Genomic DNA, 26,698 nt, shown 5'->3' with positions numbered 1-26,698 from the left:
GGCCATGCCTAAAAACCTCAGGGCCAAGGCATTTCAAACTTTCAATACATGGAACAATGAGCCAACAACAAGGCGGCAGTTCGAATATCAGTTCGGCGCCACTATACATGTAGGTCGATCATCAATTTGCCCCCCCCCCCTTCGAACATCATTTTGGCATCCTTTCGAACTCAATTTGCCTTCCTTTATTCGAATATCATTTCGCCCCCCTAGCTCGAGTATCAATTTTGCGTCCCCCTAGTTAGAACATCAATTCGGCGCCCCCTAGTTTGAGTATCAATTTGGCACCCCCACTTCGAACATCATTTCGGCGCCCCCCTAGTTCGAATATCAGTTCGGCGCCCCTACATGTAGGTCGATCATCAATTTGCTCCCCCCCTCTTCGAACATCAATTCGGCCCCCAGTTCGAACATCATTTCGGCATTCCTTCGAACTCAATTTGGCGCCCCCACTTCGAACATCATTTCGGCGCCCTCCTAGTTCGAATATTAATTCGGCGCCCCTACATGTAGGTCCAACATCAATTTGGTGCCCCTAGTTGAATATTAATTTGGCACCCCTACATGTAGGTCGATCATCAATTCGCCCCCCCCCCCCGTTCGAACATAAATTCGGCCCCTAGTTCGAACATCATTTTGGCATCCCTTCGAATTCAATTTGCATTCCCTAGTTCGAATATCATCTCCCCCTAGCTCGAGTATTAATTTTGCGCCCCCCTAGTTCGAACATTAATTCGGCGCCCCTCTAGTTTGAGTATCATAGGCGCCCCCTAGCTCGAACATCGTTTCGGCCCCTCTCCCCAGATCGAGTAATAATTTGGCGCCCCCAGTTCGAACATCATTTTAACATTCCTTCGAACATCATTTCGGCGCCCTCCTAGTTCGAATATCAATTCGGCGCCCCTAAATGTACGTCCAACATCAATTTGGCGCCCCTAGTTCGAATATCAATTAGGCGCCCCTGCATGTAGGTCGATCATCACTTAGCCCCCCCCCGTTCGAACATCAATTCGGCCCCCAGTTCGAACATCATTTTGGCATCCCATCGAACATCATTTCGGCGCCCTCCTAGTTCGAATATCGATTCGGCGCCCCTACATGTAGGTCCAACATCAATTCGGCGCCCCTAGTTCGAATACCATTTCGCCCCCCCCCCTAGCTCGAGTATCAATTTGGCGCCCTAAATGTAGGTCCAACATCAATTTGGCGCCCCTAGTTCGAAAATCAATTCGGCGCCCCTACATGTAGGTCGATCATCACTTAGGCCCCCCCCCCCGTTCGAACATCAATTCGGCCCCCAGTTCGAACATCATTTTGGCATCCCTTCGAACATCATTTCGGCGCCCTCCTAGTTCGAATATCGATTCGGCGCCCCTACATGTAGGTCCAACATCAATTTGGCGCCCCTAGTTCGAATACCATTTCGCCCCCCCCCTAGCTCGAGTATCAATTTGGCGCCCCAAGTTCCAACATCAATTTGGCGCCCCTACGTCGAACATCAATTCGCCCCCCCCCCGTTCAAACATCAATTCTGCCCCCAGTTCGAACAGCATTTTGACATTCCTTCGAACATCACTTCAGCGCCCTTTTGGTTCGAACATCATTTTCTTTCCTCCTCTTCCTCTTTTTTTTTCTTCTCGTCCTTCCCCTCTTCCTCTCCCCTTTTCTTCTCTTCTTTCCCCCTTTCTCTCTTTCTTTTTTTTCTCTTCTTTCTTCCCTCTTCCTCTTTCTCCTTTTCCCCTTTTCCTCTCTCTTTTCACCCTCTTCCCCCCCTCCCTTTTCTTCTCTTCCTTCCCCCTCTTCCTTCTTTTCTCTTTCTTTCCCCTCTTCTTTTCTCCTTTTTTCTTTTCTTTCCCCTCTTCTTTTTCTTCTTTTCTTTCCCCTCTCTTTTTTTCTTTCCTCCCTCTTCCTCTCTCTCCTTTTCTTTCCCCTCTTCCTCTTTTTCCCCCTCTCCCCCTCCCTTTTCTTCTCTTCCTTTCCCCTTTTCTTCCCCCTTCTCTCTCTTTTTTCCTCTTCTTTCTTCCCTCTTCCTCTCTTTCCTTTTTTCTCCTTTTCCTCTCTCTTCCCCCCTCTTCCTCTTTTTTTCTTCTCCCTCCCCCTCCCTTTTTCTTCTCTTCCTTCCCCCTCTTCCTCTTTTTTCTCTTTTTTTCCCCTCTTCTTCTCTTTTTTCTTTCCCTTCTTCTTTTCTTTCCCCTCTCTTTTTTCTTCTCTTCTTTCCTCCCTCTCCCTCCCCCTTTCTTTTCTTCTCTTTCTCCTTTTCTTTCCTCTTTTTCCTCTCCTTTTCTTCTCTTCCTTTCCCCTCTTCCCCTCTCTCTTTTTTTTCTCCTTTTCCTTTCCCTCTCTTTTTCCTTCTCTTTCTTTCCCCTTTTCCTCTCTCTTTTCCTTCCCTTCCTTCCCCCTCTTCCCTTTTTCTTCCTTTCTTTCCCCCTTTCCTCTCTCTTTTTCCCTCTTCTTCCTTCCCCTCTTTCTCTCTCTCCCCCCTCTTCTTTTCCCCCTCTCCTCTCTCTCTTTTCTTTCCCCCCTTTTCCTCTTTTTTTCTTCCTTTCTTCTTTTTCTTCTTTTTTCCCCTCTTCCCCTCTTTTTCTCTTCCTTTCCCTCTCTCTTTTTTTTAACCGAAGGGGGGGGGGGCCAAGGCCCCCTCGGCCCCCCCATGGATCCGCGCCTGCTGAAAAGGACTGTAAACCAGAAGAGAATTGATGAGTTGATAACAGCTTGAGTAGTATGGTGGATGAGGAGATGCTGGCTTGAGTAGGCGAGTAGAGATGATGAGCAGAAGCTGTATCTCTACTACTTTTACCTTTGAAGAATGCGTTTCAGGAACATGGCCAAGATCAAAGGTCATTTATAGGTCAATGAACTCTGGCTGTTGGGAGTGTTGAATTTGCATCATGACTTAGAAAGTTTAAGGACCTTTCTCATGAAACATCGACATAATAGAAGTATGAATGATTGGTTGCACATGTCTTATGTACAGTGTAGGTCACAGAATCACCGTCAAAGGTCACTTTGGTTCCATCATGTCAATGGACATGATATTTTATTATCATATTAGTGCTTTCTTCTGGAATACTATCTATTCATTAAATGCTTTTCAAAGGCAGTACTGCTGCTGTGCAGCTATATCGAAATGCAGGCGAGACTACCAGATGCGTTCCACTTGTTTTTTTATGGTTGAAATTGTCAGCGACACCTTTTTTTATAACAAACAACACGACATGAATTGATTTTCATCCGAAAAAGTAAAAATAATGATAGAATTAAACATTTTGGCTAAAAAACAGAACTTACACTGGATTTGTAGATGATGAAATCACATATTTGAGCAATATTGGATCTGACAGGTTGTAAACCGGGGAGCTTAAAATCATGAAAGTCCAATTCATCCGCCAGTTAAGAGTAAGATTGCTTTTTAGCCAATCAACATCAAGAAAAGTTATTTAGATGTGACAAATTGTCGGTCGAAAATTCAGTGGCGTAGCTACGGGGGGGGGGGCACGTGCCCCCCCCCGAGATTTGGTGTGCCCCCCAGGTGCCCCCCCAGAAAAAATTGGCAGAGCAAATAAAAAAAAGAAAGAAAAAGGGAGAAAGAAGAAAAGAAAGGAAAAGAAGAAGAAAGACAGAAGAAAAAAGGGGAAAATAAGAGGAGGAAGACGAGTGAATGAAATAATGTGAGGGGAAGACTTTCAATTAAAAAACAAATCTTTCATGTTAATATATAAATTTTTTGCTTGCGCTTCGCGCCAGAATTGCCTGTTCGATGAGATTTATATCTTGCTCAATAGGCTGATATGGAGCAAGTTTTGAAGTCAATATACAAAACATATTTTGTGGTCTATATATCAGTATTTTAAGCTCACGCTGCTTGGTCACATTGTTTGATTTGCCAAGTTCATGTTGTCTACGTGTATTCCATGATGTTCCATTAAACAAATGTATTCAGAATGCCCAGATTCTAGGTCTAAATCTAAAACATGCGCGATAGCCTGCATGTTCTTTATTTCAAATGTACTTAAATTCTCAAGTTTCACATCAGAATATCAATAATTGTCTGCTCACGATTGCATTATTAATGATACCCAATTGACTATATCCTATTTATGATTTACAAAATATGAATAGAGTGTCCCGCTTTTAGGTCTAAGATCTCAGTTTTCTTCCTCTCGCGCTTCGCGCTCGCATCGATTGTTTAGTTACATACCTATCCCATTTATTATACAAAAATTAGAATGACCAATTTTTAGGTCGGAATGTAAAAAAAATTGCTCGCGCTTCGCGTTCGCATTATTGAAATTTATTGGCGTTTGCAGTAACCATCTAGTTACACACGAATCTTGTACAGGATCACACATAAAATTGCCCAGAAAATTAAATTTTCAGGAAAAAAATACATGAAAGTAAAAAAAAAATCGCTCACGCTTCGCGCTCCCACTTTTCATAAGGCTTATGAGATTATTTCATGTTTATGTTGTTTTATAAGAATAAAACTAAGAAGTGACTGATTGGGGAAAATATAGGTGAAGATAATTTCGGGCCCCGTCCCCTATTGGCGAAGTCGGATCCGCCCTTGTGTCACATACACACACACACCGGAAAAATGGCCGGTGCCCCCCTGAAAAAGCAAGGACCCCCATGCAGTGCCCACCGGGAAAAAAATCCTGCTACGCCACTGCAAAAATTTTGATGAAATGCTCCCATGGACGTCAAACATTTTTTCGATCTCAAAAGTTACGTGATGATGATGGTGCATAGCGCCATATATCTGTCAAAGAAATTCAAAGGCGCTTTTTGGATATGAGCCAGCCAATCTGCATGGGTCGCCAAGAAGTGCGCGCACACAGAACTGTGACCCGCAGGTCTCTCTTCTGATAACTGATTGGGGGAATGCAGGTACCACTACACAGGGGTTTCCCGTACTCTTATTCGAATAATGCAGTGGGTTCTTAACGTGCAAAGGTGTTGACGTACTGTAAACGGGGCCTCCATTTAACGTCCTATCCGAGGGACGGAGTGTTTTCCACTGTAACATAGCCTACATCTATGAAACAGGGGAAAGACGTTTACACACAACGCACTTGCTTCATTCATCCGCCCGGGACGGACTTCTTGGTTCGACAGGCGCGGACACTTTACCGACTGAGCCAAGGCTTCGCGAGACTTGAAAAAAAGTCAGGAGACTAGGCGGCGCAATTAAACCGTTCACATTGTGGATCTATCGCGAAAAAAAAACTTTTCGAGGATGGCCCATTAGGCCCCAAGATATTTCATTTTTTCTTTGCTCCCTTAAATTATTGTCCCCTCAGAGGTTAGCCTACATTTCTTCTAAATGAATAAATGATAAATAAACACTGGACACCGATTGTTATGCCATTCTTGGAAAAAAAATCATGCGAGGAAACAAAGCGACCTAGCTTTAAAAAAATCCTGTAAAGTCTCTAAAGACTACACAGTGCGAGTCAGAAAAATCATATACACTTTTATATTACCCTCTTTCTAAAATAGACAAATTTGTTATCATTTTGTGTGCTTATAAGATAGTACCTTTTTCTGTTTGTTGTAATACCAAATTTGTTGGGATCATAATTATTTACTGCTGACTAAATATAAATGAGTTAATTTGAATGGTTGAAAACCCTTTTGGGTCAACTCCAACTAATAGTCAACCTGATCTGGAGCTGTTGCACAATGACCGCGGATCTTTTGTGATGTTAATTTATTTCAAATCAGGCAAGGTAATCTTCGCAGACACTTTCTGGAACCCGCAGCGGGTGGTTGGGATGCAAGTTTGAATCTTGTGATCAAAATGCTCGCAAAGTTGAGCCTGCTCGGCAATGAAAAAAGGTGACATTCGTAATTCCGAAGGTACGTTATTTCGAAGGTTCGATTATTCCGAAGGTTCGTAATTCTGACGGTTCGCAATACCGACGGTTCGTCATCCCGAAGGTTCGCTAATCCGAAGGATCGTAAGTCCGAAAACGAAATAAGGTTCGGTAATCCGAAGGTTCGTTAATCCGAAAACGAAATAAGGTTCGTTCATCCGAAGGTTCGCTAGTCCGAAAACGAAGTTCGGTAATTCGAAGGTTCGTTAGTCCTGATGAAATTAATAATTTTATTTTAAAATCCGTAATAAATTCTATTGTTTCCCCGCTTGTGCATAATTTATATTCAACCTTTCCTTAGAAAATGGTTCAGTACCAAATCAAATGAAGATAGCCAAGGTAATTCCTTTATTTAAAAAAGGTGATAAGTTGGATGTCGGTAATTACCGACCTATTTCTCTTTTGTCCACATTTTCTAAGATCCTTGAAAAATAGTATACGTCAGAACAGAATTTTTTTTGTCAATGCATAATATTTTATCTGATGTTCAATTTGGGTTTCGCGACAAGCACAACACCACTCATGCCCTGATGAATTTTGTCAACAAAGTAGTCAATGCTCTTGACAAATCTAGTCACCTTGTGGGTATTTTCCTGGACTACTCCAAGGCCTTCGATACCATTAATCATGAAATCCTACTTAGAAAAAATATCTCACTATGGTGTGCGAGGGAAGGCCTTGGAGTGGTTCAGGAGCTACTTACTTAACAGAAAACAATACGTGTTTGTTAAAGATCATAACTCCAATTTAAAATATGTTAACTGTGGAGTCCCCCAGGGTAGCCTATTGGGCCCACTTCTTTTCAAAAATTATATAAATGATATCTGTAGATCATCCAAAATATCCCTTATCTTGTTTGCAGATGATTCGACCTTATTTTTTTCTCATCAGAATCCACAAACTTTAGTTAATGTTATTAACTCTGAACTTATTAATGTTACTGAGTGGATAAGAGCCAATCGATATGTTATTTATTAATTCCATAAACAAGTTACCGATGAACATTATGTTTGATAATATCCCATTAGAAATGGTACCTTACACCAAATTTCTTGGAATAACAGTTGACAGTAAACTTTCTTGGAAAAATCATATTGAAAATATATCCAAAATAATTTCACGAAATATTGGTATTATTTATAGGTTAAAATTTTGCATTCCCTCCACATCATTAATCATGCTCTACTCATCCTTAATCTTGCCTTATTTGAACTATGGGATTCTCATTTGGGGTGATACCCATCATTATTTATTAGATAAATGGTTGCTTTTGCAAAAGAAAGCACTTCGTATTATTCATAGTACATGTTTCCGTTCTCATACGGACCCACTTTTTCTAGAAAGTAAACTGTTGAAAGTCAAAGACCTGTATTTACTACAGTTAGGGCACTTCATGTATAGTTATAATAATAATGCACTCCCCCATATTTTTCATGCCATGTTCCCTAAAAAATCAATTTTATCATAACTACCCCACGAGACACTCTGACAACTTCACATTCCACTTTACAGAACTTTACTGGCCAAAAATACATTCCTATTCAACGGTCCTAAATTCTGGAACTCACTCGCTAATGATGTTTAAGACAGTGTCTCCTTGAATTCATTCAAACGTAAACTCAAACTTATCCTGCTTAATTCCTATAATTCTTTGCAACGGAACTAACACTTCATTATCTTGATTATAATCCTTACATTTTTTCACTTTTATTTTATTAATTTTTCATCTAAATTGTCCAGTCATATCTTTTGTTATCTCACCAGATCAAGCTGGTTCATGGTCAGCCGTTTCCCATTCATAGTTTTACTCCTTTTTGAAAATAGTTGTCTTGTACTGTCCTGTCTCTTGTTTTGTCTTGTCTTCTACGTCTTGTCATCCTCTCTCTGTTTTTTTTCTTTTGTCTTGCGCAACATATCCTTTAGAACGAAGACCTCTTTGTGTGAAAAGCTTTGAATTTGTTCAGTAATTATGTTTCCGTCAATATGATTTCTTTTTCTCTTTTTCTTTCCTGTAATACATACATGTACGCATAATTATAGTAAGTCGACTATAATTTCTTCTTTTCCAAGGGGGATCCACAATTTTACAAGCTTTGCTTTTTAGTGGATCCCCCTCATTTCCATTTCCATTTATGCTCTATATTATACTGGGTTTTTTTTACGAAGTAAGAATGCCCTTCTGTAAAATTGTATTTGATTTGTATTGTTTTATATTACTTTGTATTATGTTTTGAATGGAAGTGAAATAAAAGAATTGAATTGAATTGAATTGAAAAGTCCTGAAATGAAATAAGGTTTGTTTTTTTTACGAAAATGAAATTAATTAATTTTTGTAACAAAAATGGTGTTGTAATAAAAAAATAACAGGATATTATGCAGTAATAGTTTCAAGGGAGGATATGAATGTTGTCATGGTTGTGGTCAAAGCGTGTATTGCATCAAGAATTGGCGCTTGGATCAAACATCTTAATTTTTGTACTTCTCTGAGTAATTTCTACCTGATCGAGCGAATGGATTAAGAATTGGGGGCTGTGTGTTGGGCACATGTGACCTTAAGATAATGTTGGTTATGATAAAAAATATAAACAAAATGCCCTTTTTCCAATAGGGAAAATGCCTTCTTAAAAAATGAAATGTACCCTTTTTCGAAATGAAATACTCTTTTTGAAGTACAATGTAATACATTTCAGGTTAGAAAATCATTTTTATTTTGCTCTCGCTTAATTGTAGTAAGTAATTCATCCTTTTTCTGGTTATAGAAATGCTTAGAATGTCAATTTTTCTGGTTAGGATATAAATTTTCAGCTCGCATTTCATGCTCGCGTCAATTCTTTTGTTAGATAACATCTTTCTTATGATAACGAGAACTGCTCGGAATGTTTAATTTTAATTTCTCATCGAAATGTCCAAAAATTTGAGCTTGTGATTCGAGCTCGCAACATCTCGCGGGGGATGCCCTTTTAACAGTATGACATAATAATTAGCCAATATTTGACTAAAAAGTGACTTTTAGAACTTCAGAGTTAATTTTTTTCCAAACCACGCAAAAAGTTTATTTTGACATATAAGTGCCCCCTTTTTGGCTTTGCCCCCCCCCTCAGGAAAATACGTTCGGCTGCACCTCAGCATTCCCATCCTCATAACAATTGAAAATGAAACGGTTATTCGACCCCCTTCTGGTATTCCCGGCTTCGCCAAAGATTGTTTCATTTTTTCGGATTAACGATCACATCAGGTCGTACCATCGGTCGGGCGATCATCGTGTGAGTGTTGTTCAACGTTGTACGACTTGGTGCGAGAGGTGGCACAACTACGTATCGTCGCATTTAGTCGACTGGTCGTACAATACTGGCACATGTGCTAGATACCTACAGAGACCAGTCTTGCGACTGGGTGCGATAATATAAGACTGTTGCAAGATCGATAGAAATTACGGCTTACAACATTCCACTACCGTTGCATTCGCATGTATGCGACCGTTCAGCCCCTTTCACAATTGACGTCCGACCAGTTTACGACCGGCCGCAACAGTTTTTTCGTGCTGTTGCACAATCGATCTCTAGGTGTCTTGCGAGCACTCGCAATCGTTGTAGACGGTCGCACGAACTCGAGGTGGTCGTGACTGGTCACATCTGAACTTTGAACATGTTCAAAATCCAAACGCGATCAAATACGATCGATTCACTCGCATCAGGTCGTATCCGGTCGTATCTGGGGTCGTACCATCGGTATGGCGATCATCGTGCGAATGTTGTGCAACGTTGCACGACTTGGTGCGAGAGGTGGCACGACTAAGTTTACTCGACTGGAGGTCGTACAACACTTGCACATGTGCTTGCGACATACATGTACAGAGACCTGTCTTGCGACTGGGTGCGACAATATATTGGCCATATATAAGACTGTCGAAAGACCGATCGCAACGGCATACAACATTGCACTACCGTTTTATTCGCATGCATGCGACCGTTCCCCTCGCAATCCCTCGTGCAACACTCGCATGTGATCGCACGAGCACAATAGGATCATAAGCGACTTACTCGTGCAACGGGTTTTACTGGTTGTTTTTGTTGTACGACAGCTGTTGCAACTGTGAAAGCCCCTTTCACAATTGGCGTACGACCTTTTGCGACCTTATGGTCGTGCGACAAGCTGCAACAGGCATCAATCGCTAGTCATCTTATAAATCGCACAGAGGCTTTCACAAATGCAACAGCTGTCGTACAACAAAAAGAACCAGTAAACCCCGTTGCACGAGTAAGTCGCATATTATATGATCACATGCGAGTGTTGACCGAGGGATTGCGAGTGGAACGGTCGCATACATGCGAATGCATTGCAACGGTAGTGAAATGTTGTAAGCCGTGTTGCGATCGGTCTTGCAACTGTTACAGTTGCAAGACCGATCGCAACACGGTCCTATACCGATTTCCCCCGGGAGAGAGGGGAGCACGTGGTAAGTAGCGTGAGGGAGCAGAATTAATGCCCATCCCGGAAAAAGTGAAAACATTTCTTTCTTACTGAAGAGTTTCAAAAAATTTAATAAAATGTGCACGAAATCATTAAATATCACTTAAGATTCGTTTTTCACACCCCCTCCTCACAGAAAAAAAATATGCGTATGTATTTCTTCAATAAAAAATAACCGGGCATTACATTCTTTTACATGCATTGACAAACTATTTTCGTTTCTCTTCTAAATAACGACAGCACCCGAACAGTGGCGGCCCCATGATTTTAAAACTGGTGGGTGGCAAACAGTGCGAATACAAAGCGCGAGATAACAATTTTAATATACGGACCTAAAAGAGGACACCCAGGGATTGCTTATGGGAATTCATAAACGGCATACATATCTCAAAGGTCAAATAAGTTTTGGTTTTATAATGATTAACTTCTAATTACATACATCACTTGTTTTCATACATTTTCTTCTTTTATATTTCTCCTCCTTTTTCTACTCTCTACCGTCTCTTGTTTCCCTTTTTGCACCGCCAATAAGGGAGGGTCGCTTTACCCGCGGACCCATACATTGTATGAATAAAGCGTAAGCCGAATATGTCATGGGCCCACTTCTTCATTTGTGTTATAATATGTAATATTTCTAAAAAGAATATAAACAATAGGATCATTATCAAAAGTCTCTATTCAAGTGAAATTTGATAATGGGTGACTGGTTCGTTATACTACATAGGGGGTGTTGCAAGAAAATATTTTCGATCAATTGCAGATATTCTTTGCAATTTTGCAACTGAAAGATCAACGTTAGCTGTATAGCAAATCAGATTAAACTTCTTGTTTCAAGGAGCAAATTAGCAACCAATCACTGATTTGCAATTAACTGTAAGACATATGATTGATTTTGGGACCAAAATAGACTTGCAATTGATCGCAAGTTTCTTGCAACACCCCATTAGTCTCATTTATAATAATACTAGCTTCGAGTAGTTCATCTTTCATCTAGAGTGGGAACCTTCATACACGCCTAATAAGTAAACAAACCCTACAATAGGCATGAATAATGGCTCCTTCTGAACTTCATTCAAACGCTTTATTTTTAGGCGAAACTATTTCTTCTTTCAATTGATCCATGAATGTATCCAACAAACCGTCAATACTCATCAATCAAATGCAAAACGTTAGAAGTCGTAAGAAACTTTATGCCCTTGTAGTACAAGGGTATTATACACAGGTCCTTTGTAAGTTACATTGTCCCTCTCCTAAACACACCTTACCCTTGTCATTTACAGTGGCGCCGCAGTGGCGTAATAAACCAAATTATTTAGAATATAGCGAAATTTATGGCAAAATTGAAAAGAAATTTCAAGGGAGCGGAATATGTAATCTTTTTGATAGGAAAATGTAATGTTGTGATGAAGTTTGACATAGTATTCAGAAAATACTATCATGCATCCCCAAGCCCCAAAGTAAGCTAGTGATCAAGATTACAAGGACCGTTAGCTTAATCCTTAGAAATACCATTATTGTCTAATGTGGCTTCTCAGAATTAATCAACTTTTTCTTTTACATCCCTTTCGTTGGATAGGCCTCTACTGACTCGAATATCAAAGAGCATTAATTGGGACTTGATGTAAAAGCACACTTTTGCTTAGGCTTATTCATATTCGGCTTCTTAAATAGTTCAGCAAGCAGGCTGCCAGTCCTTTGGTCAACTGACCTTCAAAGTTAAGTTTGCCAAAAATCTTCACAACACTTGAGATGAGTGATTTCTTTCGCTGATCAGTAAATAATATTCTTTTGTCCACTAAGTTTACTCTTATTAAAAAAGCGCACAGGCCTGGGAAATATGAATACCTTTCCAGTAATGATATAACAACCACACCGTCAAAATATTATCAAAAGAATGGGGGAAGTATAGTAAGAGTATCAATCAACATAAAAATATGCAATGTCTTTACCAAAATGTTCGATTTTTTTTGTAAATGCGTGTAAATAAATCTTTAACTTCAATACGCAACTGAGTAAAGAGAGGGGGTTGGGTCGAATGAATGGCTGACAGAGAGAGGGAGAGAGAGGGGGGAGGGGGATGAGTTGTAGTCTAGAACAAACTCGTCGCCATATTTGAGATCAACTATCATAATTATCAACAATTAAAGGGGTACTGCAGGCTGAAACTAATATGTTTTGAAAAGATAAAGCAAAATAGGATCAACAAAACCCTGAAAAATATAATCAAAATCGGAGAAGGAATTATAAAGATATAAAATTTTTAACCTTGCATTATTTCGGTAAAAAAATTCTAATCATATCCTCATGAATACGCAATTAGCAAGCTGATATTATGATGATGTTCATCCCTACATTATTATATGAACATACAGCAACCGAAGTTCAAAGGTCAGCTATATCAAAATAAATGATTTATTCTTGTGATCGCTATTTTACATAATTGAGTATCATCAACTTTAATTTGGCACCTTTCTCGTGTCACAACTGTCAAGGGCCAGAAGGGTATGGTCCATCGAAGACGATAGGTACACAACCCACTTTTCCAAGTTTTGGGTTTAGGGTTATATGTATATGCACGAAACCGACCTTGTTGTAAGGTCTTTGAGTGTTCCCTTCCAAATTTAAGTGAAATGCTATTCCCTCTGTTAACCTTTTGTGAGTTACATATTAACTGAGATTTGAACACGTCGTTCGCCACTTGCTTTTGCACCAACACCTTGACCGTTTCAAAGTACCTCACAGTCGATGCTGCATGTCTTGCCTTACTCTTCAAACCATTGCGGGATCGTGACGAAAACCATTTATCTTATGCTAAACATGTACCTGCAAGCCACCAGGGATGTGCTGAACCAAAATTGAAGCTAGACACTAGTTTTGTAACATTTACTCGCAAGAAACGTTTAAGAATGGTAATATTTCACTGAATTTGCAGGGAAAATCTTTGACGAAAATTTGCCCACCAAGAATAAAAAAAAAATGGATTAACATCTGAAATAATTCATAGGATATTCATTTTTGCAACTTATTTTGTTAAAAGGGAATCAATTCACATGATTTAAAATATCAAACAATATGATAAACATTATAAAGGTACAAGCTTTCGAAAGATTATATTGAGCTTTATGATGGAATACTTGTCCAATATCATTTTGACAGCTCAGGTGCACTGTCAAAACAAAACTGACTGTACTGAAGAGCTGAACAATTACTTTGACTGATATTCTCTTTACATTAATGCTTCATGATCGAAGCACACTCCCTGCCATGCATTATCCAAGATCTATATACTTGAGACCACAAACAATACAGATTTATATTTCTGACAGTGTTGCATCCAAGCCCTTTTCTATTTTGAAAAATAATATCTGTAAAAATATTGAAGAGAAGTCACGATGATTTGAACTGAACAGGAAATTAATTTTGAAATCAACAAGTCAATGTCTTTTTGTCGTGTATACAACATTCGACTATGATACAGGCCTAAAGGACGAGTGAATACTTTAAATCGTTTTGATAATATAACCATTGGGCAGGCTGTGTATAGTGAATTTATGACTAAATTCTGTTTTCTTGTTTTTAGTTGTGATCCACGAGGTCGTGGATTCACTAGCAATGATCATCTCCCACCAAGGGAGGAAATCTCTCCCCAAAGGTAGGGGGACCAGGGGCTAGAAAATTTGACAAGCAATAAAGAAAAACTTGAGGTTATCACCCCAAAAGGTCATGTCGTCCAAAATACATGTTTTATTTCGATTTTGAATGATGTATTTCTTTCCATCATAAAATACCCCCAAAAGTAGGGGGATATTTGATATTGTGCCCCCCTACTATTTTGGGTAGGGGGGGGGGTCCCCTGCCCCTGGGATTTCCGCCCATGTATCCCACACTAGATCTAGTTTGTAAAGTGGAATGCAGGGTTAAAAGCTGGGTAAAAGTATCCTAAATAAATTTTACAAGCGAATAATAGAGATGCCCTTTTAGTTGAGTTAATTTGATAATCAATTTAACAGTTCATTTGTCAATTATATTCATGTATCCAATTTATGAATTTATTCATCCATTCTCTTTGAATATTTTCAAAAATATTTGTTCAAGCGTTATAAGATGTGTAATGAATAAAAAAGGATAGATATATTCGTGGATTAAAAGAGTACTCGAGGTATACGTCGATTACATTGACGATCGATTAGTTCTTTTAAAAAAGTCACTTGCATGTAAAATAAGGTTTTCAGGTTTTTATCTGATGCATTCAGCAAACAATCTGGAAGTTTGTATACCTATTTGCATTTATATAATTGTATGTCAGGTAATGTAAATGGTTTAATTACCTACATCAATTTTTAAGCTCTTATAAAACCATTTATTTGTTTCCAATTCAGGATATATTCTCTTCGGGCTCTGGGCATCTCTTCACGGCCACAAAACGCCGGGCTTATTGGCGTAACATAACAATACTCATCCCTAAGACATGGACGCCAAAACCTGAGTATGAACCGGCTAAGACTGAATCGTTTGAGACAGCTAACATCATTATCGATGCTGCTAACCCAGAATGGGATGATAATCCTTACACTCTTCAGCTTGGTGGATGCGGGGTACATGGAGAATATATTCATCTTACTCCAGACTACCTTACTGACAGAGCAAACAGCGAGTATATCTGGGGTTCTATGGGTAAGGAAAAATACCCTCATTGAAATAAATTATGAAATCTGCATCATTTTATAACAAAAAATCAGTTGCAATCAATAAAAATAAAGGAATTCCAAAGTGACTGAAAAGTAATATCTCTGTGACATAATTCGTGTGACGAAGGTCACTCCCATATTTGCTACACTACAAACAATAAATTTACTCAAACATCACCTCTTTCAAGTATTCCATTGCATTATTAGTCAAAGGAAAATTCCGCCAGTTCACACGGTACAAGAAATGGTAAGTTATATGATGACTCCAGTGAAAAATAAGGCAAATGACGAATTTTTAGCTCGTGTGAAACAAAACTAGAACCACAAACGCTAGTCACAATCACGAATTCAAATTCTATTCCGGAGGTGAATTCCACATACGTTTCACTCAAATTAGGCTACTAATTTGCCGTGTGAATGGTACGATGATACTAAAGATGAATTGCAGTCATCAATACAATGATGATTCAAAATTCACGTGTGAAAAGGTCTATTGTTTCTTTTAGGACTCATTGCAATAATCTTTAATGATTTACATGATTGACTTCGAATGCTGCCTCAAGGGAAAACGCTAAGAAGAAAATCACAAAATGATTATATCGAAGTACACATACCGCCCTTTCACACGGTAAAAAAAATCGTGATTTGAATGATGATTTCCAGTGAAAAGGAAGGCTAATTACGAGTTTTTAGCACGTGTGAAACCACACTAGAATCACGAACGCTAATCACAATCACGAATTAAAATTCTACTCTGGAAGTGAATTCCAGTTAAATTTTAATCAATTAACGGTACGAACTTTCCGTGTGAAAAGTCCGATGATTCTACCCTGCTGAAAAATCCTGATTTTACAGAAAAAAAAGAGAGAAGATTTTGCAGACAGCAATAACAGAATCATTCTGTAAATTCATAAAACAGGAATTTTTCTGCAATTTAACAGAAAAGGTCTGTTTAAAAAGGGAAAAATCAGTGGCGTGAATGAGCTAAAAAAATTGAGGGGTCCATATAGTGTATCGAGCAAAACGTATTACAAGTTGTGAGCGAACGAAACGAGCGAGCAAAATATTGACATATTTATTTAAAAAATCAAATTTTCTATCAGATTTTGATATAATACTTTGTTTGGTCGAACATTTAAAAGTGGTATAAATTCAACATTTAGAAAGGTTGTCACTCCTCAAACCTTTTAAATGTTGATTGAACATTTCATTTTGGAGTGTAATGTTTAAGTTATGAACAAAAACTTATTCAAACAAGGGAAATAGATGTGAAGAGGAATGAAGGGAATGAAAAAAAAAACGAAGAGGAAAAGGATTTGCAGGTCGTGGAACTAAAACTCCTATCATTCCATTAAGAATATTACGCCATCTAGGCTAGCCGTCCTCCTCGTCTATCAAAATTCTTGGTAATTCCTTCACGTATATGATGTTAATACCGAGGTTAAATTGTCCTACGATTTTGACTTAAGTAGCAGTATATATATATATATATATATATATATATATACATATATATATATATATATATATATATATATACATATATATATATATATATATATATATATATATATATAGGCCTAAAAAATTCCATATATATTATGAGTAGAAATACATACTGCAGATAATATTACAGATCGATAATTATTACCTTCATCATTTCGTAAAAGAAATCATGAGAACACAAACTCTCTTTAAAGGGAATGAAACCTTTGGAATAAGTATAGGCTTGTGTCGAAACAGAAAAATCAAAGAAACAGATCAACAAAAGTTTGAGAATAATCGGACAAACAATGAGAAAGCTATGAGCATTTGAATATTGCAATCACTAATGCTATATAAAGATCCTCCAATTGGCAATGTGACAAGTATGCGTGATGTCACATGTGAACAACTTTCCCTTTGATGGACTATAAAATACCCCCAAAATGTCTCTTTTTGCTTTTTCTTATGGTGATACAAACCCTTTATCCATGATGTATTCTTTAAAAATCTGCATTACATGCCCTCCTATAGAAAGATCTACTGATAGATGTGATAAAAGAGGCAAATTAAGTGAAAATAATGGAATGGGGAGAGTTGCTCACAAGTGCATCACACATCTTTGTTGCATTGACAATGTGAGGATCTCCATAGCATAGTGATCGCAATATTCAATGCTTATAACCTTCTCATCATTTGTCCGATTTTTCTCAAACTTTCGTTGATCTGTTTCTTTGATTTTTTTTTCACACAAGCTATCTTGTTCAAAAGGTTTCATTCTCCTTTAAGTAATTTAGGTTACAATATAGGGTATAGGTGCATTACTATGCGCAATAAACCAAAGACGAAAAAAGAGGGTGTTTTAATATCTCATAACACATCCTTCTATACAGGATGCCAATTTGTCTAATTGTTCATTATATTTATTACCTCCTCTCCTTTTCACAGGCAAGCTATTGACTCATGAATGGGGTCACCTACGATGGGGGCTTTTTGATGAGTATCATACAGAAGGTGATGGCGAAAGTGTCCAGAAGTTCTATGTCAACTCTTTTGGTGATATCGTCGCTACTCGATGTAGTGATCAACTTGAGGGTGAAGCACTTAATATCAACACTTTTGCACCATGTCAACGTGATCCGTCTACCGGTCTTTACGAAGAAGATTGCTTCTTCTTCCCCAATCTAGAAGGACAAACATCCCCAGCTTCAATAATGTATGCTCAATTCTTGGATTCGGTAAGTTTATAACACGAACAAACTAACCAAACATACAAAACACACAGAGAAAAGCAGAAATCCCCCAAAACAGAAATCTCCACCCAAAAAAAATTTCTGAGTCAATTTGAAAACGGTTGGCTAGTCTTAACAAAATTGGAAAAAACATACCCTAAATTCGTTTGACCCCGCGATTGACCATTGACCAATCTTTCAAAAGTACCCTTAAGAAAAAATATATGTGTTTGATACCCTTAATGATTGCACTCGCGGCCCGCGTCCAAAACTGAAAAAAAAAACCTTTAAACGCGTTTTGGGGTTGGCCACGCATGATGTGTAAAGCAATGATTAGCCCCCAAGATTTTATCTTTGAATTCTGTTACCATTTTGCAATCTCTTTTTTTTTACATGTAGGTCCCAGAAATGCGTGTGTGTGTTGGGGAGATTATCATTAATTCTTGTTAAATTTTATAGCAGAGTGTATTATCTTAATCTCCTCTAGGTGATCGGATACTGCGACAGTAATGACGGACCACATTTCCACAACCGTGAAGCTCAAAATAAACACAACAAGTTATGTGACGGGAGAAGCGCGTGGGACGTGATGCTTGAGACAGAAGATTTCTTGGAAGGCAACAACCCTCCAATCGAAGAAGATATTGACACCACACCGACCTTTAGACTTGTACAGGCTCGAGAAAGACGAGTTGCTCTTGTCCTTGATGTCAGTGGGAGCATGGGGGTAAGTATACAAAGATATCAGAGACACCATACAAATTAATGGAAAAAAACACAGTCCACAAAAAAAATACAGAGACACCCATACAAATTAATGAAAAAAAAAACAGTCAACAAAAAAAAAAAAATACAGAGACACCCATACAAGTGAATGAAAAAAAAAACCCAGTCCACAACCCCAACATGGCATAAAGAAAGCGGATTTCAGTGTTTTTTTTTGCAGAATTACCCATCGTTTGGTTTAAAGAAAAAGGATTTGGGTCAAAATTTCTACATTTTAGAATATACCGACCAGATTTTCAGGGGATGCTGCCCGTGTATACGCAGTACCGTCCTAATATCTTGGGATGCTTCAGCTTCTGCACCCCCACCGGGCACCCCTTCTTCCCTTGGAGGACCATGGGTTGATCAAAATTCAGCAAAGATTTATAGCCTGATAAAAGGCGTCTCCATTAAGTGTCACAATTAAGGGGCTTAAAAGCAAAATTGATGTTAAACTAAACTGTATAATACATGCGTGACCAAATTATTTCCAAACACCAACAAGTTTTTCTCTGTGTGCAAAATAACCCCCTAAACTTTTATTTCGCGGGCTTCATTTACACACATTGGCCCCTAAACAAGTTGTCGCCAGAATTAGTTCCATGAACAAGTTTTTTTTTCTACTTGCTAACGATAAGCTTAAGCAAAACTATATTCATGTGTATTAATTATATGCCCCCCCCCCGTACAGTAAGGGTTAAAATACCACAATCGAGAAGAACCCGAACACTTTTCAGAAACGAGGAGGAAAAGCCCCGGGGAAAAAACTTTGGGAAAAACCCCCTAAACACGCTTGGCCAGTCTAAAAAAGCTTTGGAAATAAACATATCCTAAATACGTTTGACCCCGTGATTGACCATTGACCAGCAGGAGTCTTTAAAACCAACCTTTTTTTTTGGATAATTTGTGTTTTGTGATAAAATGTTGATTTGTGTTTTTTGATAAAATGTTGATTTGAATAAGTAGTGAAAATTCAGCATAACACTGAAAATTTCATTAAAGTCGGATGTCAAATAAGAAAGTTATGGCATTTTAAAGTTTCGCTTATTTTTCATAAAACAGTGATATACACAACTCAGTGACATGCAAATGAGTCAGTCGATGATGTCCATCACTCACTATTTCTTTGTATTTATTGTTTGAAATATACAGTGCGTCCCAGAATAAACGAAACCGAGATTTAGCGATCATTTATCATAACTTAATCATAAATAGAATAGACAAATGACCTACCAATTTAAAGCTTAGAATCTCCTCTTTCATCTGATATTACTTAGGTTATTTCTTATTCACGCATGAGTGAGCAAAAACAATTTGAAGAAAGGATACCAAAAACTCATTTGGCGGGGGTTATCTGGGTTTCAAAAAGAAAACTACATTTCTGAAAAGTTCAATATCTGCTCTTTAATTTGGTACCAAAATTACAAAAAATGGTCAAGAAATAAAAAAGTTCTGTTCATTTGAAATAAAGCTTGTATTTCCATAATTTCATGAGATAAACGTGTTTTCACCGATTTCCCACAGAAGCTTTCACATGGTGAACAAAAGATCTCATGCATGGCTAATCGTCAACAAAACAGAGTGTCGAGAGAGTTTGAAAGCCATCCTGGAGAACCTCTTCATTTTATGAAATTATTGATATTCAAGCCTCATTTCAAATGACCAGAACTTTGTTATTTCGTGACCATTTTTAATATGGTAAGTAGTATTCTTCCGTGGTCGTCTTTAACAGTGTTTACAACGTCAAATGAAGCAGATGGTTTGAAGAGAATGCACACTCCGGCACTTTCGGTGTTTTACAGATTTGACAATAAGGACCAACTTGACTAAACCATATAGTTTTAAACAATGCTAATTCTAAATGTTCAGAGAGAAATGAAACTTTGTTTCACATGACAATGGGGAGAAAATCAGAATATTTCATATAATAAAATACAAAATTAATAGTGAATGGATGATGTCATCAGTCTCCTCATTTGCATACCTACCGGGATGTTACTGTCTTGTGAAATTAAGCGAAAATTTAAGATGTCACAACTTCCTTATTTTACATCCGATTTTGATGAAATTTTCAGGGTTATGCGTGTTGGATTTTTATCTCTTTATTCAAATCAATTTTTGGTTTGGGTGGACTTGTCCTTTAACGAGTGCACGCGCGGCCTGCGTCCAAAACTGAAACACCCATTTAAACGCGTTTTATTGGGGAGTGTTCAATGTCGATTTCCCAATTTAAATGGCAACACGAAACGTGATTTAGAACGTAATTACAAAACACTGATATAATGAGAAACAAAGGATGTGTTCAATGTCATCCATTCCCGGTCGTAAGAGTTTCGAAGAAAATTTGAACGTCGAAAAAGATACGTTTGTAAACGCAATCAGCTCAAATTTACGACCTTGAGCATCGGGCATTGAACACACTTGCGTTTTAAGGACGCTCCACATTTAAAGTGAAATCCATGTCATTTTCACCAAACTTTGCACATAAGATACTTTAGCACCTGAATATTACAAATATGCTAAAATTAACACTGGTCCATGTGCTTGATTTTTTGCTATAGAGCTTCAAAGTTCACCCAAATGGATGGCCTTAAGAATTGCGCATTATTAGACCCCACGAGATCACTATATGGCCCGTATTATGAAGTCGGGTTTAACTTAAACTCAGGTTTAAATTTGTGGTTTAAGTATGGATAGCCAATTTTTACATAAATCACTAACAGTATAGATATATCATATTTCAGCTCATTTGGCTATCAAATCATTCATAATTGTCTCGGAAGTATAAATAGATAATTGTCTTCATCATCGATAAATCAGGAAGGAGCACAGTAAACATAAGAAACATACAACTTAATAAAGAAAAAATTATACTTTTGACTTCCCATAATTTTAGCGCAGAGTTAGACCATGCTCTAAGTTAAAACTGACTTCAGAATACGGGCAAATGAGTTTATTAATCAATCAAAATCCATGAAAATGTCATTAAATTTCGCAGTATGGTTAATAACTGTATCCTTAAGATGGAGAATAGATTTATAGTGCTATTTGTTTTTTTTTTCTAACAGCACTGTCAGTTCTTTAAAATGGTGTGAAAGATAACAAAAACCCAATCTCAAAAATGTGAAATTTCAATAACAAATTACTTAAGAAGTACAATTATTGCTGCACTTTATTTATTCAAAACCCATGTCATTTTCATCAGACTTTGCAAAGTTGTAGAGGAAAGTAGACCTAAGAGGTACAACCATTAAAAATGCGGGTTCATGTGCTCGTTTTTGAACTATCAGCACTTTTATTAGAGCGAAAGTGCTTTTTAAAACATAAAAAACGCACCAAATGCTTTGCATCTACGTGAGGAAACATTCCAAACCATTCTACCATTATTTTATTCAAATTCGAGGTCATATTCATCAAACTTTGCGCTCTCGCAGTTGAAGCCTATACTCCATGGTCCAGCCTATACACTGTAAAAAATAAAGAGCTAATCTGCTTACAGTGCTTGTATCCCTTGTATAGTGACTGCACTACGAGTGCTGATTTTCTAGTTTAAGTTTGAACTAGAAAATCAGCACTCGTAGTGCAGTCACTATACAAGCACTGTAAGTGCTAAATCAGCACTTTATTTCTTACAGTGTACATACATTCAACCTAGTTCTAGAACTAGAACTAGGTTGGAGTGCACACACCTGGATTTTTCTCTGATATTTTTCACTCATTTATCTCTGAACTGAATTGTTTTTTTCTACAATGTTGTAATTTGTGTTGGAGTACATCCCTCCAGGAGACATTTGACAATCAAGATGGTATCATATGACATAGATTTAGAGTGATATTTATATTTCAAGGATTGGTGTTCTTGTCATCATTTTCTCTGAGGTCCCATATACTACTTTCTATGTCAGCTTTACTTTGAACAGACAGGAACAGACATCACGGTTCAGTGAACTCCAGTAGTGCAGTATTTAATGACCTGAGCCTTAACTCCATTGTGCTGTTTTCAATAGCAAGACTTTCAAATCTACTCAAGATAAGCCTCCGGATTGTCCAGCATGTCAACCTCTCCTGTGACCACCAGATCACGTTCAAAGAAAAAACTCAACACTCATTGAAGAAGTCATTAAGGACCTACTACAGAACAAAGGTTTTATATCATTGGTTCATGACTCAATTGCCAAGAAGATTAGAGTCCTGGAAGAAACTATTGAAAAGCAGGAATCAGAGATAATGGACTTACAGATCAGTAAAGCTGCAAAAGAAAGGGAAATAGGGGACCTAAAGAAAAGAGTAAATGAGCAGACAGACAAGATGAAAGGGATCAGCCAGAGCATCAACGCACAAGAACAATATTCACGTCGGAACTGTCTTCGATTTTTTGGATGTCCTGAGAGAAAAGGTGAAAGTACAGACAATATAGTGATGAAGATTGTCAAGGATACCCTCAAGGTCGACCTCAAGCTTGAAGACATAGAAAGAAGCCACCGAGTCGGTCCACCAGAGCAAACTTCAGAAGCAGGAGCAGCACTGAAATCACCGCGTGGAATTATAGTGAAATTCAAGTCATATAGAAAACGTCAAGAAGTGATAGCAAACAGAAGAAAATTGAAAGGACAGAAAAGAGCGATAGTTGAAGATCTAACAATAACAAACCAAAAGCTACTAACTTCCACGAAAAGTCATCCCAATGTTGAAACTGCCTGGAGCAATGATGGTAGAATAATCGTTCTACTGAAAGGAAGTGAACGCAAGAAACTAGTCATAAGAAATCAAGATGATCTCAGAAAACTTTGAAAACAATAACTGAAAGTGTAATGAATATGAATTACCCAAATCTTCTGGAAGGAAATCTCTTTTTGTTTGTCATTGAAGCGAACTTTTATTAAATTCATTTTGTATGACATTTTTTTTTCTTCCTTTATGTTTTTTGCTTACTAGGAATTAATTGCCATTTACTGTCTTCTCTTTTTGTCAAAGTGAAATTTTACTCTATTCATTTTGCATAACATTTTATACATATATATTCCTCACTTGGAATTGATCAATTTTTACTTTTTATTTTTAATGCTATAGTCCTTATCTGACTGTTAGTTGATTTAAACATTTTTCCTTATTGTTATTTAGCCAGTTCATTTCATATTTTTGTAGTTGTACTTTTTTCTAATGTGTCAACCTTTACACTTGTGTGACTTTGTTGTGAAGAAAGGACATTTAAACAAAATGTCATTTATCTTTGCTTATATATACAGTAGTTATTCTGATGTATCCTTACATCAGCTTAATTCGTACATTATGCAAAGCTGTATCTCTCTTTTTTACATTTTTCTTAAGTATTGTACAGTTTTCGGAGTGTTTTATAACTTCAAGGTAAACACACTTTTATACTTTTATGAGTAATCCTCTAATTGATCTTGACCTAGAACTTGATATAAACTGTTTATCAAATGCATATACTTCTAATTATTATACACCGTCAGAGTTCAATGCAGATTTTCAAAATGATAATGATTTAAACTTAAATATAAATTTAAGTATTGTACAGTTTTCGGAGTGTTTTATAACTTCAAGGTAAACACACTTTTATACTTTTATGAGTAATCCTCTAATTGATCTTGACCCAGAACTTAATATAAACTGTTTATCAAATGCATATACTTCTAATTATTATACACCGTCAGAGTTCAATGCACATTTTCAAAATAATAATGATTTCAGCCTGATACATCTTAATGCACGTAGTCTTCATAAGAACTTTGATAATATCTCAGATTTCTTATCTAATTTAAATAATAGTTTTTCAGTGATAGCTTTATCAGAAACATGGATATCCGGCACACCTGTAATTCCATTTCACTTACATGGTTATGAGTTTGTAAACTTCGATAGAGTAACAGGCAGAGGTGGCGGTGTTTGTTTTTTCATTAAAAACGATATAAATTTTTTTGTAAGAAGTGATATTTCTCTGTCTGCAGATGCAGAAACAATATGTGAATATTTATTTATTGATTTATTTAGACATGAAAAGGACAATCTGACAATAGGAGTTTTTTATAGAAAGCCCAGTACTGATGTCGCATCATTCATTGATTTTTATTCTCAGGCTCTTAACAAACTTGGTAATGATAAAAGAGAAATAATTATGACAGGTGATTTTAATATTGATATGCTGAAAGAAAATGACGAAAACACAATGTCCTTTTTAAATATAAATTCTTCTTTCGGTCTACATCCTGTCATTAATCAACCCAACCGCATCACTTTAAATACAGCATCTCTCATTGATAATATTTTCTTAAATGCCTTTGCAATAAATTTGGAAAGTGGTATTTTCTCTATAGACATATCCGACCATTTACCTGTATTTTTTATATTAAATGAAACTGATTTGCTATCAAAGAATCAACAGAGGGCTAATACCTTTAAACGTAAAATTACTGATGATGGTGTGAAAAACTTACAAAGAGAACTATATAATACTGATTGGTCATCGTTATATAATTGCAATGAAGTTAATGGTGCATATGACATATTCTTAAGTAACTTTTGTAGTTTGTATAATAAACATCTTCCCATGAATTTGAAAAAGAATAAAAATACTTTTATACGTAAACCATGGATTACTCCTGCATTATTAAAACATATCAAACAGAAAAATGCATTATATAAAAAATTCCTTAACAATCGATCAACTTTTAATGAAACAAAGTACAAAAAACATAGAAATATGACTAATAATATATTGCGGCATGCTAAAAAAAAGTATTTCTGTGATAAATTGTCAAAAAATAAAAACAATATCAAGGGTACATGGTCTATAATAAACAAACTACTCTGTAAGCGCAAACATAGTCTACCAAAATATATTACATGTAATAATAACAAAATTAATAATCCACAGCATATCGCCAATGAATTTAATTGTTATTTTGTAAATTGTTGTACCAATATTTTAAGATCGTCTGAGAATATTGCTGAAACTAATGATTATAATGTATACTTAAATAACTCATTTAATAACTCACTATTTTTAAAACCTATTACTGAATCGGAGATTGTAGAAATAACCAAATCACTAAAAAAGGGTTATTCATGTGGATTCGACAGTATTAATATAAACATTGTAAAAAGAGTCATATATTCCATTGTAAAACCTCTGTGCTATATATTTAATATGTCTATATCATCAGGTAATGTTCCAGATAAATTGAAAATTGCGAAGATCGTCCCTGTTTATAAGAAAGAAGACCCCCATTTTTGCAAAAACTATAGACCGATTTCAATTTTACCAAGCTTCTCAAAAATTCTAGAAAAATGTATATATAATCGTTTATACTCATTCCTAATGCTTAATAACATACTAACTGAAAGCCAGTACGGATTTAGAAGTAACCATTCCACATGTCATGCTTTAATAGATCTTCAGGATAAAGTAGTATCAGCATTAAACACTAATAAGTTTGGAGTAGGAATATTCATTGACCTTTCTAAGGCATTCGATATAGTAAATCACAATATTTTATTATCCAAATTACAATATTATGGTGTACGTGGGCTTCCATAATTATGGTTTAAAGATTACTTATACAATCGTTACCAATTTACACATTTTCAGAATACATCATCTACTTATAGCTTAGTTAAACATGGAGTTCCACAAGGTTCAATACTTGGTCCATTACTTTTTCTTATTTATTCTAATGATATTGTAATGTCATCCAGTAAACTCAAGTTCATTATGTATGCAGATGATACAACACTTTTTTACACTCAACCTGATTTTGAAAATATAAATGAAAACATAAATTCTGAATTAAAACATGTATCCCGATGGTTTAAAGCAAACAAACTGGTGGTAAACATAAATAAATCCTCATTCATCTGTTTTCATAACAAATTTAATGCTAGTAATATATGTAATGATCTCGCTCTAAGTATTGATTCCAATCAGCTATCTAAATCTCAAGTTGTTTGCTTTTTAGGGGTTCAGGTCGATGAAAATATGAATTGGGATTCACATGTAAACTACATAAATAAGAAAGTATCAAAATGTACTGGAATTATGTACAAGTTAAGAAGTTACCTTCCTAAATCTGCCTTATTCTATATTTATAATTCTTTGATATTATCACATATTATTTATTGTATTGCTGTTTGGGGTAACTGTAGTAAGACCAAGTTAGATAAACTC

At 36.7% G+C, this 26,698-nt stretch overlaps 1 protein-coding gene across 2 annotated transcripts in view; it reads left to right on the top strand.

The window, feature by feature from the left end:
• Positions 1-26,698, top strand: part of LOC121410091 (calcium-activated chloride channel regulator 1-like) — a 63,094-nt gene that overhangs the window by 7,240 nt on the left and 29,156 nt on the right. For both annotated transcript variants that reach the window (XM_041601958.1, XM_041601959.1), the window contains exons 2-4: positions 14,726-15,020; positions 17,465-17,754; positions 18,236-18,475. In XM_041601958.1, coding sequence (XP_041457892.1) covers positions 14,726-15,020; positions 17,465-17,754; positions 18,236-18,475 — 825 coding nt within the window. The remainder of the gene's footprint in view (positions 1-14,725; positions 15,021-17,464; positions 17,755-18,235; positions 18,476-26,698) is intronic.

This window comes from Lytechinus variegatus, chromosome 3, assembly GCF_018143015.1.
Source record: "Lytechinus variegatus isolate NC3 chromosome 3, Lvar_3.0, whole genome shotgun sequence".
NCBI classification, from domain to species: Eukaryota; Metazoa; Echinodermata; class Echinoidea; order Temnopleuroida; family Toxopneustidae; genus Lytechinus; species Lytechinus variegatus.
The sequence above is the reverse complement of the archived record's forward strand: the minus strand, read 5'-3'. Positions and strand labels throughout refer to the sequence as shown.